A 15789-nucleotide genomic window follows, 5' to 3' on the forward strand; every position below is an offset into this window, starting at 1 on the left:
TCCAGCAAGCCACGCAGCGTTGCCAAAAAAAATAAAATCAGTTGTAGTGATGGTTGCACAACTCTGTGAATACAGCCAAAACACCAAAGTGTACACTTTAAAAGGGATGAATGTTACGGTATGTGAATTACATCTCATAAAGTTGTTATTTAAAATTAATAAAGCAGTTTCTGAGTAAAGGTGACAAATTGTGGGATTTGTGCAGGAGATAAAACCAGGTGTATATAATAACATACTACATACACATCTATAATGTATAACACATTATACATTATAATGTATAATAATGTACATCTATTTTATCTCCCTCAGAAATCCCACACAAAGCACAGTGAGGTGATTTTTTTTAAGTCATAAACCTACCAATTCAGGGAGAATAGAACAGACATTGACAACATTTGGGGATTGGAATGCAGTGACATGGGGTAACTGACTTGGCAGTTCCCAGAAGGCCAGGTGGTGAACTGGCATTTAGGAAAACCAAGAACTTCCATCACAGAATCCTCAAAGGTTCAGGAACTGGTGACACTAGGTACCTCTAGGAGTGGGCTGAAGCCGAACACTCAGATCAGGGGGATTGGTTGAAAGCTGCTTATGAGTAAGTTGAGAGTCCTACCATCTCCTCCCCAACGCCATTTCACTGGACACTGTCCCCACCTCACCCTAGCAGAAGAATGAAGGGGCCCCACCCCTGGAGAGTGTGAAGCAGGGAGTTTCTCTACTAGCGCACACAGAGGTGGATTTACTGTGTGAAACTAATGAAGCTTAAGCCTCAGGGCCCCTCGCTTACATGGACCTTGTCCAGGGCCCTAGAAGGAACCCTAGCCATGTGTTCAAATGATCCTGTGTTTCTGTAAACTTCGAAAATGTATTTATACTGCACTCAGCTAAGAATATCTCTGCCTTCCTTTCCTCCTTTTTTTTAAAATTAATTATTTATTGGAGTCTAGTTGATTTACAATGTTGTGTTAGTTTCTGCTGTACGGCAAAGTGAATCAGCCACGCGTATCCACTCTTTTTTAGATTCTATTCCCATATAGCTCATTACAGAGTATTGAGTAGAGTTCCCTGTGCTATACAATAGGTTCTTATTAGTTACCTGTTTTATATATAGTAGTGTGTATATGTCAATCGCAGTCTCCCAATTTATCCCTCCCCCCCCTTTTTTCCCCTTGGTAACATAAGGGTGTTTTCTACATCTGTGACTCAATTTCTGAATTTCTGTTTTGTAAATAGGTTCATTTGTACCATTTTTTTAGATTCCACATATAAGCGATATCATATGACATTTGTCTTTCGCTGTCTGACTACACTCAGTATGACAATCTCTAGGTCCTTCTTTTTCTTCTTTATACTACCCTTCATGTCAGGCAGCTTTGGAGTAGCCTAGACCCTTTTTGGGATGGGACAGGATTGGAGGGGGTTGTTGAATTGGGAGTATGCTGTTTTGACTTCAGTTTGTAAAGACATTTTTGAAAAACATAAAACAAGTGAGAAATTAGAGTCCTGAGTTGGAAGCGCACAAAGGATACCTTTTTTGATCATCTTCAAATGTATTTTATAGCTAAGAGAAAAATTGGATAAAAGTAGAACACAAAACAAAAGTGACAAAGGTGAGAATGAAATCAATAGATATTACTCTGAAATCATGTAAAGTATAACAAAACATTGTCACATTGTACCAAAGCTAGTAATTCATTAAGAGAGTAAGATCAGTTTTAGATAGGAGTGATGATTATCTGATGATCTAGTTAATGAAGAGGAGGAGCAAATCATATGAACCTATTGCTAAAACATTTAAATTTCTAGTGGATTTAACATGAAAGACATAACAAAGATAACATAAAACTCATACCCTCCTACTAGGACCTCAGTGACAGACCAGTTACTCTCATTAATTCAGAGAGCATTTAAGATTAGTCATTGTACAAGAAAATTTGAAATGTTGCCTGAAATCTTATAGTTTATTTATGAGAGAAACATGAGATTTTCCTAAATTTTACAACAATCCTAAAGTTTATATTTATATGTTACCAGTAAGCTGGAAAAAAAAGCTTTTCTAAACTGTCAGTAATAGAAAGCAAATTTCAATCAACGCTACTAGAGAAAAGGCTGAATTATGTGTCTTTTCTCTCTAAGGAAATGATTTATCAACTCTGTGTCACATGAAGAGGCAATCATAGACTATGCAGCCAAAAAAATGTGCAGAAATAAACATAAAGGTGTGTCAGGCAGATGATTAATAAAAATATTAGGTTATTCTTGATTTTCTGATGTTCATGTTATTTGTCAGCTTTTATAGCTTGTAATTTATAATGTTCTTTTCTCTGTTTAAATAAACATTCACTTTCAGGCCTATTTTTATATTTGCAGTTTTGTAATCTCTCTTTTTTAAAGGGCATGCAAAATTGTGTAAGCTTCAGGCCCACAAAACCCAGATCCGCTTCAAGCACAGGTGAGGGCAGGACTTCATAGGAGGATGAAGTGGATGAATGCATGTGGAGTGCTGACACACACACACACACACACACACACACACACACACACACACACACACACACACACACACACACACACACACACACACACAGCCTCTTCTACTCCGCTCCCAGAACAGTGAGCTGGGCCTTTATTCCCAGTCCAAGACAGTGGAAGAATCTTCTCTAGGGAATTTTACCTCCCTTGGAGAAAAGAGTACAAACTGGCATCGAGGATCCCCCACAAAACTTCTCAGCCAGATCATCCCACACAATAGACAGACGTTATTCATGTACTTACAGCTTCTAGTCAGCGTTTTGGTCCCCAGTCATATATTGGAGAAGACAACCAAGAATTACCACTCATCCAAGGGACATGTTTAATATGAAAAATGGAGACTAAAAGAAACACAAAACCAACTTGAAGGGAAACTGAGACTATAAAGGAAGAAGAAACTTTTTTCAAAGCTATCATTAAGATTTTCAGATAAGGCATCCAAGAAATAAAAACAGGGTACCATTTTAAAAAAAAAAGGGACATCCTGAAAATTAAGAAGAGCTGTTGGAAATTAAAAACATGGCAGCAGAAATGAAAAACTCTTTAGAAATATTAAAAGATAAGGAAACATTGAAAAATAGAGAAATTAGAGGACCAGCCAAAGAGGGTCAGCATCAGAATTATAAGAATTTCAGAAATAAGAAACAGAGAAAATGGGTGTGGGGGGAGTGGTCAGTAGCAACAAAGTTTCCTTTAATCCCAGAACTAAAGATTATAAATTGCCAACTCGAAAGAGTCCTGTGTATCCCCCAGCACAATGGATAAAAACAGACCCCAAGGTACATCGTTGTGAAATTTTGCAACACGGGAGACACACATCTGACCCTCGAAGCTGGCATGAAGAAGCTAAAAAGCAGGTCACATACAAAGGTTGGGAGTCAGATTGGCTTCAGACTTTACCACCACAGCAGCACTGGGAAATGAGAAGCCAGTGAAACAGTGCCTTTGAGATTCTGAAAGAAATCATGTCCAGCCTATAATTCTATACCCAGTCAAAACTAACTCGTGTGAGGATAAGATAAAAGGGGTTTGGGTTGCGCAGTCTCAAAACTGATCTCCCTCACACTTTTTATCCACCCAGATGAGGAGTAAACCAAGAAAGGAGAAGACATGGAATCCAGGTGGAAAAGATCCTAGGAGAGAGGTGGAAGGAATCCCTGTGAGGGTGGTGACAGGGGAGCCCAGAGTGGAGGCAGCCCGTCCAGACCCAAGCAGGTCCAAGGCTCCAGTAGAGACTGCTTCAGGAAGGGAAAATGATAGGACACCTGATACGCATGAATGTATTGAGTAGATTTAGACAACTGAGAGAGGATTAGGGATAAACATCTAGAAGATGAAGCATATGAAAGAAAAGGAAAAATTATTTTTAGGGAAACTTGTGCAGTGTTCTTAGTTCTGTATTGCTGTGGAACAGATTACCCCACAAATTAGTGCCTCCCAACAATAATACCAGTCTCTGATTGTCAGGAATTTGGGAGTGGCTCGGCTGGGGGTTTTGGCTTGGGAACGCCACAGTCTCCTGAAGGTTTGGCTGAAGCTGAACAGTCTGCTGGCTGCCACATGCAGGAAGGAAAACAAACCATGTTCTGTTCCTAATAGTGTATTTCGCATTGCTCTAACCAGATCACAGTGTACCTCTATTGAGAAGGCAGAGTTGCAAATGTGCCTTTGGGTAATAGGGGTGAAGACCCAAAAGAGGTGTGTGTTTTTGTTTAGTTAAATCTTCCTCTTCCAAGATAAAAAGTCAACAGCTAGGGCCTAAAACCTAATCACCACAGGGTGGTAATGCGCGCATTTTTATTTAGAGATGCAAAGGTACATATCAAAAACAAAACAAAACCAGCCACGCTAGAAGTGCTCATCACAGGCGGTTGAGTTTAGGGGAGCCTAGAACCTAATGTTTTACTTAGCAGACATTGTTGCCTTGTTAAACTATGCACATGTATAACTTTGATAAGGGCAAAACTTAGATTAGTAGAAGGAAATCATAAAAGGAAAAAGTAGGTCCAGGTGAAATTTTTCTGTGTTGGAGTGGAAGAGGCAGGTCTTTCTCAGTATGACACCAAAAGAAGAAATCATAAAGGGAAGAGACAGATTTGGGCAGTTTCGCTTCATACAAATTAAAAGCCTCTGTACATTAAACACACACACGTACAAAATGGAAAGGTAAACGTTAAGACAGGAAAAAAATCCTGGGACTGGTGGTAAATGATTTCAGTCCTTTAAAAAATGTAAACTGTTTCAGCCTGTCTCGGGCAATTTGGCAAGCGAATCAAAGCCTTGAACCTGCATGCATCCTTTGACCCAGCAATTCCAATACTAAGAATTTATCCTATGTGACTAATCCTTGATATGCCCAAAGATTTAGCCGTTGGTTTTTGTTTATATTAGAAGAAAAACTTGAGGCAGTTGAAATGATAATGTAAGCCATGTGGGTTACAAAAAGAAAATTAGTGATACAGTTGATTAATGAAATACTAGGTAGCTCTTAAAAGTCAGGCTGATGAAAACTTGTGTATTGGCATATAAAAACACTCCTGATATATGTTTCCTTTATTTTTTTTAAAAGTTGTGTCAATATGCATATGCTGTACACACTGAAATTTGGGGTATTACTTTTTCTCTGGGATTTTGTGTATTTGTATCTGTGTGTGTGTGTTTGTCCTTTGTGGTTTTCCAAGTTTTTGACACTGATCAGGTGTTATTTTTATAGTCAAGGAAAAGAACTTAAGGGATTTTTTTTTTCTTCAGTTTATTTGAGAGATATGGAAAGTGCAAAAAAGAAAACAGTAATCATATTCTCACCACCCGGAATTAACTACTAACATTTGGCATATCAGCTTCAGGTTTTTTTCTTTCTGAAAATGTTTAAAATATAATTAACACCAAAACATTAACCTTGGTTATCTTTTCAATATGAGACAGAGGGCTATTTTGTTTTTTCTTTTCCTCCTTTTCCTTCTCTTTCTCTCTCCCTCTCTTCTCTCTCTTTTAGGCTTTCTGTACTTTCTCAAGTTTTCTCTGATGAACATGTTTTACTTTTTAAAGAGATGAACTGTAATCAACTGTAAAAGGTAGAATATTTTTAAATGCCTAATAAAGTCGTAGACATTTTGAAGAAGGTAAGCAAGGTTTGGGAGTCAGAACAGCTTCGATGAAGCCAGGAGAAGGGAAAGGTTCCCTCTGGGTGGGGTGGCCATATGTCCCAGTTGCCCTGGACAGTCCAAGTTTTATGCCTTTTGTCCTGATGAAATTATTAATGATATGTTGGCACTAAAACATGGACCTCCACTTTGGGACAGGAAGTTGTTTACAAGGCGTCTAGATTTGGGGGATAAAGGAACAGCCACTTGGCTGAATCAGAGTAGTTGTACTGGGTGAATGGGAAGGGAAACTAAAAGGCGGGTTGAGACCATATTATAGAGGCACAGTGACTGCTGGTTTAGGAAGTTCCTCGACCAGTTCTAGGGCTGGCTCAGGAAATGTACAGGGTAAGCCTGGAGCAGTTCATAGTCCAGAAAACAAGGAAGTACTAAACAAAACACACACACGCACGTGCACACACACACACACACGCACACACACTGATGTGGGTATGTCAGAAAGCCACAGGAGGCAACTGAAGGAGCTCCCAGTGGCCAAAGCTGGAACAGTTTGAGCAACAGAATAAAGTAGGATTGGATTATAACCCATACAAAATAAATATCGATGTATTTATACTGCTATAAGTGACTGAATAAATAAATAGAGAACAGAAATCTCCCATGCAGAATCCCAAATAACTTATGCCAATACTCTGCCCGCAAAAAGGTGGAGTATTACTCTTCATTTCTTAAGTGTGGGCTGTGCCCAGTGGCTTCCTTCCAAAGGTGGGGGGGTCGTGGGGGGGGGGACCATATATCGGAGAATCCCGGGAAAGGCTGCTTCAGCCCAGTGACGGAGACTCACATCAGCAGTAGGAAGTCGGGTTGATGGCTCGAGCCCTCAGTATGATGTGGCAAGAGTGGCACTTCACCCCTTCCCTCCAGAACCTGTAACGCCAGTCTAGTCATGAGAAAGATAGCGGACAAGTCCCAGCTGAGGGCCATTTCTATAGAGTACCTGACCATCACTCCTTAAAACTGTCCAGGTCATCAAAAACAGGGAAAGTCTGAGAAAATACCAGGAGGAGTCTGAGCAGACAATGACTAAATGGAATGCGGCAACCTGGCTGGGGTCTTGGAACTTAAAGGGGACGTTAGGTGAAAACTAAGGGAATCTGAATAAAGTGTAGACTTTAATATTTCAGGATTGGTTTGCTGATTGTGACAAGTATGCCATATGAATATAAGATGTTAATAATAAGGGAAGCTGGGTGTGGGGTATATGGAGTTAGGTGCTGTCTTTACAATTGTTCTGTAAATCTAAAACTTTTCTAATCAAAAGTTACTTTTTTTTTTTTTAAGGCATTCTTCAGGCAGGGAGATGGCTTTTGAAGAGGTGAGGTGAAAACTAATCAGAATCATATGATAAAGTTATAGGTGATTGTCAGTAGCCGCAGTGAGATTACAGAGGCCTGGTTCCTTCTACACGGTTCACACGGCCTCTCATTTGTGCAGAAGCACCCAGTTCAGCACTAGCCGCCTCCTGATAACACGGTCCTCTTTCATTTCCAGGCTTCTAACAATGAACCCTTTCTAAATTCCATAGTATTTTAAGATTAGGTATTTTGACCAGATGATTTTTTTCCTAGTTCCTTCAAACACATATGACATATCTACGTGAAAGAGTATTGAACTGTGAGTAGTAGAAAACTGGACAAGAAATCACAACCCTGATTGTTTGTTCTGGGTCCTGTTGCTGAGTGACCCTGGGCTAGTCACTGAACCCCTCCAGATCTGCTTCCGCATCTCCAAAATGAGAGGGTTGAACTGGAAAAATTTCTATGGTAACTTGCAGCTCTAAAAATACTGTGATTCCAAATTAAGATTTAGAGAGAGGCTGTGGCACCACAAATAATGGAATCTAAGTTCCTAATTCCTTTGTAGCTAGTCTGTAGTACTAGACGCCACGTTAGAGGCACTTTGAGGACCGCTCTGAGGGCTCTTTAGAATGCGCATTCCGCTCCCCATGTTCTTGGAATGGGGATTCAGTTTAGAATTCAAGTTTTAGGTAAGCTGAAAGGGCTACGTAGTCCAGCTCCTTTGTTTTATAGTTTGTTTAAGAAACTAGTCAGAGGCAGAGACCAGGGTTTCTTTTTTTTTTTTTTTTTTTTTTTTTGCGGTACGCGGGCCTCTCACTGTTGTGGCCTCTCCCGTTGCGGAGCACAGGCTCCGGACGCGCAGGCTCAGCGGCCATGGCTCACGGGCCCAGCCGCTCCGTGGCATGTGGGATCTTCCCGGACCGGGACACGAACCCACGTCCCCTGCATCGGCAGGCGGACTCTCAACTACTGCGCCATGAGGGAAGCCCAAGACCAGGGTTTCTGATTCCTGGTCCAGAGCTTTTTATATGGCAACATGCTTCACACAGAGCAGGAGCGGTCTTTTTGCAATGCCACCAGGACCTCATTTGCACTGTCACCAAAATGGTCCTTGCGGGCAGTTGCTCACTGTCCAAAACCATTGTGTCAGTCAGCTCGAGTCCCTGATTTGGGCAGAAGTAACTGTTGTGGGGGGAGAGGACTAAGGCTCTCCTGTCCCCTTAACCTTTCTTCTTCAGGTCTGAGCGAGGGAAATGGCAATTTCATTTTTTCTTTCCTTTTCAATTCCATAGCTTACCTTCCCTTGGTAATTACATAGCCAGAGGTTATTTGTTTACCGAAGCCACGTGAATCAGCCAGCCCCCAAAGGGTTAACGCTCCGAAATTACGGGGCTGGATTAACAATAAACAGGATGTCCTCCAGAAATTATATTTAAACTGCTGTGACTCAGGCTGGCCCATCCTCTCAACCAGATCGTTGTCTGGGGTTATTATCGGTGGTTAATTATACCACTGGGCTTAGCAGCAGTGTTGGTCAGTATGGGCCAAGAGAAGCCAGGCTTGGGGAGAGGGGGGTGTGGAGGGAGGGGCCTGGTGGAGGGGGTGGGGGGAAGGAGTGGGAGCGGGAGGTTTGAATGGAAGGGACCACTGGTCCTGAGCACTGGAAGGAGAGCAGTGAGAGTGGGGTCCAACCTGCACCCTCAGGGCTCTTCCCTGAGCTGATCCCAGCCAGGGATGCTTAACTCACTCCTACCTTGGTGGGAGAAGCCGCGTTTCTGTAGCTGTGGGGATGCCCTGTGGCTTCTTTAATTCTCAGAACTGTAGGATGGGAGAATTTTCAGCGCTTGAAGGAAGCTTCTAGATTACCCAGTTTAACCCTCTTGTTTCACAGAGTAGGAAATTAAGTCCCGGTGCAGTCATTTCCTGGCGTCCTGCTCCTCAGGGGTGGAGGCGGGGTTAGCGCTCAGGGTTTCACTCCTGGGCCATGACCTTCCTTCCATTATGCCACACCTTCTTCCATTTCCAAGTGGGGAACCTGAGGTGCAGAGCTTCCCAGCAAGTTCAGGGCAGACTTGAACTGGATTCAGATTCTTCTCCAAGCTAGCTTTCTTTAGATGTTGTCAATTCTCGCGGGAAGTAACCCAGCCTGACTGGTCCTCAGTGCTCCTACAATTCGTCATCTCTCCCCAGCCCCACAAGAAGCCCTCCACAGTCTGTCTCTCTATAGAGAAGTAGGGAAGCACCTGCTACAGATGATAGTGGGCTTTGCGGTGTTTTTTAAAGGCATGTTTTCAAGGATGATAGCTGTCCAGGTGAGCCTGCAACCTCTGACTTCGCAGCTCCTCAAGACACAAGGTTTGTAGTGACTGTTACTAGTACAGTATCTCACCTTTCCTGCCTTCACCTTTGCAATGTATGTAGACATTGCAGAGAAAGATGCCCTGGGGCACCTCCATCTGATTCTGTCCATGGGGGACCGTTCTCCTGGAGCCCAGCCTGGTTGCTGATGGTCCTAGACCCGCAGGCACGTGGTACGAGTCCCGGGAGTGAGGCACTCCTTCCAGGGGGAAGTGGCCGTACCTCATCAAGTCTTTTCAGCCACATCCTTCCCCATTTCTCCTAACCTTCCTCTTTGACTCTTTGTCTTACAGGATTCCTTTCAAGATTGGGCAGCCCAAGAAACAGATTGTCCCCAAAACAGTGAGTAACCAGTTCTTTCACTCCGAGACTCACGTGGCCTTTGTGTAGAACCGGAGCTTTGACTCAGTGAATGGTGGTGCTGGGAAGGCAGAACCCAGGCCTTATTATTCCCAGTCGTGCTGCTCTAGAACCTCACACAGGCGGGGGCGTATAGGGCCCTCCTATCCTGGGACACTTTCCTCCCTCAGGTCAGCCTGGGCCCCTCCCCTTCCTTGGGCAGGTGGAAGAGGTGGGTTACAAAGTGAGGACAGACACCCTGCTTCTGAACAGCCCAGCACTGGGGTCTAGCGTGACAGTCTGCACTTTCCTGAAAGGGTTCCTGAGACATAGGCTCCCGCCAAGGACACGTCCCAGGCTTCTATCTGCCGCCCCTCAGGCTGCGTGAAAGGCCAGAAAGCCCCCTGGGATGTCCAGGTCCCCTTCTCTCTGCTGCTTCATTCATTCTTAGCCAGGACCCGGAGCCACTCACTGGGAGGGCATGATTGAATCCTACCCCTTTGTAAGTCCACAGTTTTTGTCTCTGTTTTATTGCCACAATGGAAGAGGAGGAGAATCTAGATTCTCAGAAAGTTAGAACTGTGGGACTTCCCTAGCAGCCCAATTGTTAGGACTCCACTCTTTCCACCGCAGGGGGCCCAGGTTCGATCCCTTGTTGGGGAACTAAGGTCCTGCAAGCTACACAGTGTGGCCAAAAAAAAAAAGCACTGGAAGCCCTTAGAGATCATCCAGTCCAACCTTCTGAGTTTTCCTGATGAGAAAACCAAGGCCCGTGGAGTTTTTGTGACTTTCTAAGAATTACGTTTCATAAACCTAATTCTGATGGAGCTGGAATTAGAACTCAAGTTTGAGGCTCCGTTTCGTACACTTTCTATAACTTCACGTGAGCTCACTCGGGCTGTGAAGATCTCCTGAGGTTTTGGAATTCTAGTCAAGAATGGCCTCTCCACAGGACTTCACTGGTGGCACAGGGGTTAAGAATCCGCCTGCCAATGCAGGGGACACGGGTTCGAGCCCTGGTCCGGGAAGATCCCACATGCCATGGAGCAACTAAGCCCAGGTGCCACAACTACTGAGCCTGTGCTCTAGAGCCCGAGTGCCACAACTACTGAGCCTGCGCGCCTAGAGCCCGTGCTCCGCAACAAGAGGCCACTGCAATGAGAAGCCCATGCACTGCAACGAAGAGTAGCCCCCGCCTGCCACAACTAGAGAAAGCTCATGTGCAGCAACAAAGACCCAACGCAGCCAAAAATTAATTAATTAATTTGAAAAAAAAGAATGGTCTCTCCAACCCCTCACCCACCAATGTGGGTGAGGCTCTTGAGGGTTTAACATGAGAGACTATATCTGTAAGGTTAGCACTGTCAGCCTGCTGGAGGCCCTGGACTGTCATCCCAGCCGCTTATAAGACAGTTCTTGTCTTATAACCTTGGCCCTCCTTAGCTCCGGATTCTGAACTGGGTTTGGCGGGAGGGGAAGTGCAGCACGCATCTGAGCACTGGCTCCATCTTTGGGAAATCCAAAGTTAGGTCACTTAAAAGGAAATGGGTCCATGGACCAAGGGCCCTCCCTTTTTTTCAAGCAAAGGCAGGCCAAGGACAGACTCAGAGTATACCTCCCATGCAGAGGATGACCAGCTGTGGAGGCTCTCAGCTGAAGCGCGGAGAATCTGGGCGTGCTCCAGCCAGCAACAGGAAGTGGGAAGGTGTGGCTTTGAGTCTCCAGAGTTTAATCCAGGGCAGATCTGAAAGGGAAGTGGTTTCGAGAAGGGTCTTTTATTCCCAGCACTCACTACCAAAAAACAAACAAACAAACAAAAATTTCTCCTAACACCCCAACCTTGATGGAAATAGCCTTTGTTCTCCACGGAAAAGTATAGGGTAGCATGCAGTTTCTCGCTTCCTTGCCAGAATTTGTTGTTGGAAAGGTCTCTAGGTCTTTTACTCTAAGGGGTGGCCAGGACTCCCCGGAGGAAGGGCAGATGGACAATCTCAGTGCCTGTGGATGGGCCCGTGGCCTCCCTCTTCCTTTCCTGGCATCCGTCGTGTTTGGGATGGAATTGTAGCCCTCTAACACCTGGCATCAGCTCCTCCAGACAGACTGGGCATCAAGGAATGGTTATGAAACTGGATTTGGAAGGTTCCCTGCCTGGATTCCCATCCTGGCCCTGCCACGTGTTGTCCGTGCCCTTTAGCAAGTTCCTTACCCTCCCTGAGCCCTCATTTTCTCCTTTGTGAAGTGAGGATGATACTAGCTCCTATGTCATTGATGTAAGTATTATGCATCTTACATGAGGTAATGCACATGAAGCACTTAGCACAGTGCCTGGCACGTGGTGAGCCCTCAGTAAATATTAACTGCATTATGAGACGATAGCTGATTTGACTCTTAATAAACCACCAAGGACCCAGCCTGTCCCCAGCAGCTGGATTCCCCAGTACAATGAAATGGTAGGCTGGGCCTTTGATCTCTCACGAGGAATAGAGTCCTTTGCTTCCTCAACTCCCCAGAGGCACTGAAGTCTATGTAGCAAGACCCTACCTCTTCGGAGTCTCCCTACCCTCCCCCGCACAAGCCCCCTCCTGGCCCCCAAACAGGCCGAGGCTGTGCAGTTGTCTCAGCATCTCTGGCAGCTGCCCCCGAACATGGGTGACGCACTCTATTTTTCCTGTCCAGGCACTCTCGGGGAGTGGAGCAGATGTGGCTGTCTGGGTTATTGGAAGTCGTGGCACCCCTGTCATGGGAAAAAAAGCTCATGTTATCTTCAGGGAGTTTCAGGAGATTTTTGGCTCAAGGCACCCAACCATCAGACACAAAGAAAGCATTGTGCGTTTGCCCTCCCCATTCTGCTGTGCCCAGGTTATTAACACAGATTCCAGTATTGTCAAGGCTTTGGCTGGAAGGGCGTGTTCTCTGCAGGGGCTGACCACTGGGGCTGAAATGGAAGGACAAACACTCCCCCACTTTCCAGTCCTAACCTTCTGCTTAGTCCCCTCCCGCTGCCCCAGCTCATGAAGGAGCTGGAGCATCTTGGTACGGCAAAGAGAAGCTGCACCTCCCTCTGCAACCGGCATGATGGAAGACTTCGCACATTGAAGCAAGGGTTTCCCTGGGTCTCGCACACACCTAGATTCCCAGCTAGGCAGGCGCTCTGGAAGGTCAAGGCAGATGGGAGTCCCTGCAGGTTGTGCCTTCACCTGAGAAGGGTTTTCACGTGCAAAGTGGAGGGACCCTTTGTAACAAACCAAAGGCAGGCTGCTCTCTACCCTGAGCCACCCTGGAAGAGGAGTTTCTCAGAAGGCACAAGGCTCGCTCTGCCTCAGATCCAATCTGGCTCCGCTTAGCCCCGGGATTAGAGCCTGGCCCTGCCTGCTGGCCTCCCTCTTCCCTTCACCATGAGTGTGAGTGGGTGGGAACTCAGCCCACTATTCACTTAACAACCACCGAGCTCCTGCCGTGTGGCAGCCTGACCTAGGCCCTGGGGACAAGCTGTGAGCAGCACGGCCCCTCCTGCAGCCCTGAGCCTCCGAGAATGCAGGGGTTGCTGGGGCGGTCTCGGTGCTTGACGCTCCCTGCACCGACCTCGCCAGCCTGGCCCAGCGCACCCTGACCTGCCGACAGTCGTGCACATGTGTTTACACTTGCATTGTTGACTGGGGTCCAGTTGCCTTTTTGGCAAAGGCATCAAGCATCCAGAGATGTTCAGATCTTTTGTATTTGGCTCCTTCCCTCTGCACGGATATACCTTGGAATGAGACTCCAGTGTGTCCCTTGATCCCCTCAGCCGTTGTCTGAGGGCCTAGAATCCCGGTGCTGTGCCTCTCAGATCTTTCCCCTGGGGAGGAGAGAGACCTCAGGAGCAGTGAGCTGTGGAAGCAACGCCAGCTGGCTACCGACAAAAGAGGTGAAGCGTTCTTGACCTTCTCTTAGGCTGTCAGATGGCCTTGAGCTGGGAGAGCAGAAGACTCAAGCTCCCACCCCGACACACTTCTCCGCCTCCAGCGTGAGACCCTGAGTTTCTCGTCAGCCAGTTGGAAACCTGCGGTCCTTCTCTGTGCAAGTCCCAGCAGTGGCAGCCCGGGAGACCAGGTGTTCCCTGACATCCCACACAGCACGCTGGGGATTGCGCAAGAGAGCGAGGGGAGCCTGGCCCTCGCCTCCCTTCTCGCCCACCCACCCCCAGGGTACCTGCCCTCTGCTCTTGGTCTTCAGGAGAGCTGACCCTGGCCAGGGCATCCTTAATTTCAACTTCATCTTTTCGGCAGAAAAAATACTTGTGCGACGTAAAGACTCAGCTCAGCTGTCACATCCTACAAAGTAAGAAAGGAGACGTGTCCAGTGGAGGGAGGCCCCTCTGTGGCCCCAGGCACAGGGCCCAGGCTTTACCCCACCTGCCAGCTGACTGAGTGCTCTGTGCCAGAGGGTCACAGACCAGTCTGCTTCCTCAGACCCCCGGTCCTCTCACCACCCCAGTGGAGGGGAGCAGGGAGACCCCGTGTGTAAGCCGGGCGCTGTGCTCTGTGCTCTACACATACTGCTCGTTAATCCTCCAAACAAGCCAGCAAGGCTGATGCTGTCAGCCCACTGCCTTGTCAGCCACCTGAAATTCCCATGGGCTGAGACCAAATGAAGCTATCTCATTTTATTAGAAAAGAAACCGAGGCTCAAAATGTTGGAAATGTTTCTAAAGCTCCTCATCTAGTATCAGAGTTCATATCTTCTGTCTGCTTGCTCCCCTCCACCGCCTGCCCCCGGGCGCTGTTGAAAAAGGACTAGACTAACTTCAGTGCGGACTCCAAAGGGCAGGGCGAGGTCCATTTGCTCCAGAACAAATCTCCCATCCACGGTCACACCAGCAGCTGTTCAGACCTTCAGCTAAGACTCTGATTCCTGTCCAGCTACAAATCCCCCGACTTAGGTAGCACTTTAAACTTTTATCAGGCACGTGCACTTTAGCGGGAGTGAATTGTGAATTTTTTCGTGAGAGAATCTTTTGGTGGGTCATACAAAAGGTGATGATGAAAATGTTGGGTTCCCAGATGGAGAAGAAGTGGGTCTGTTGAAAAGAGAGGAAAAGACTGTAGGGCAGAAGGCTAGGGCACCAGTGATTGATCGATTGATTTCACTGCACCACATGGCTTTGGGATCTTAGTTCTGGGACCAGGGATTGAACCTGGGCCCTCGTCTGTTAGAATGCAGAGTCCTAACCACTGGACTGACAGGGAATTCCCAGTGATGAGTTTTACTTCACAACTTTGTAGAAGGTCCCAGATGTTAGGATCATAATGTAAGGGGAAGACCATGTGTTTCTGCTTCTGAGTTTTACAGTTCAAATGAGGAAGGCGAGCCGTCTCCATGCAAGAGAGCCCCGTTGTCAAGCCTTGAGGTCGGACGCTAAGTAGGGCCTCTGCGTCAGGCCTCACTGGGCCCTTCCTTGCCCTCCGTGGGGCTCCCCACAGTCCCCTGTCACGTGTGTGTGTGTTCTTTTGATCTCCCGACCAGGGCCCGTGTCTGTTTTGGGTTTTTTTTATTATTTATTTTTGGCTGTGTTGGGTCTTCATTGCTACACGCAGGCTTTCTCTAGTTGCGGCGAGCGGGGGCTACTCTTCGTTGTGGTGCATGCGCTCCTCATTGTGGTGGCTTCTCTTGTGTGGAGCACGGGCTCTAAGTGCGCGGGCTTCAGTAGTTGTGGCACGCGGGCTCAGTAGTTGTGGCTCGCAGACTTAGTTGCTTCGAGGCACTTGGGATCTTCCCGGACCAGGGCTCAAACCGTGTCCCCTGCATTGGCAGGTGGACTCTCAACCACTGCACCACCAGGGAAGCCCCCATGTCTGTTTTATTCACCAGTGTATCCCTGGCACCTGGCAGAATGCACTACACTTAATTGGTGCTCGATAAATGTTTGTGGGATTAATGAATGCAGTTTAAAAAAAAAAAAAGGCCTGGATTAGGAGTCTGAATTCTAGCCCTGCTTTGCCACACACTAGCTCTGTGTCCTGATGTAAATCACTTCCCCCCTCTGGGTGGCATTCTCATTTATCTCGTGAAATAATTGGCCTGAATAATGTTCTGCCAGTCTACGACTGTCAAATTTA

The 15789-nt window shown here is 46.5% G+C and overlaps 1 protein-coding gene across 3 annotated transcripts in view; it reads left to right on the forward strand.

Moving 5' to 3' along the window:
- Positions 1-15789, forward strand: part of BIN3 (bridging integrator 3) — a 43644-nt gene that overhangs the window by 13341 nt on the left and 14514 nt on the right. For all 3 annotated transcript variants that reach the window (XM_079926120.1, XM_079926119.1, XM_079926121.1), the window contains exon 2: positions 9649-9697. In XM_079926120.1, coding sequence (XP_079782246.1) covers positions 9649-9697 — 49 coding nt within the window. The remainder of the gene's footprint in view (positions 1-9648; positions 9698-15789) is intronic.

Source organism: Stenella coeruleoalba (assembly GCF_951394435.1).
Source record: "Stenella coeruleoalba genome assembly, chromosome: 7".
Lineage (NCBI taxonomy): Eukaryota > Metazoa > Chordata > Mammalia > Artiodactyla > Delphinidae > Stenella > Stenella coeruleoalba.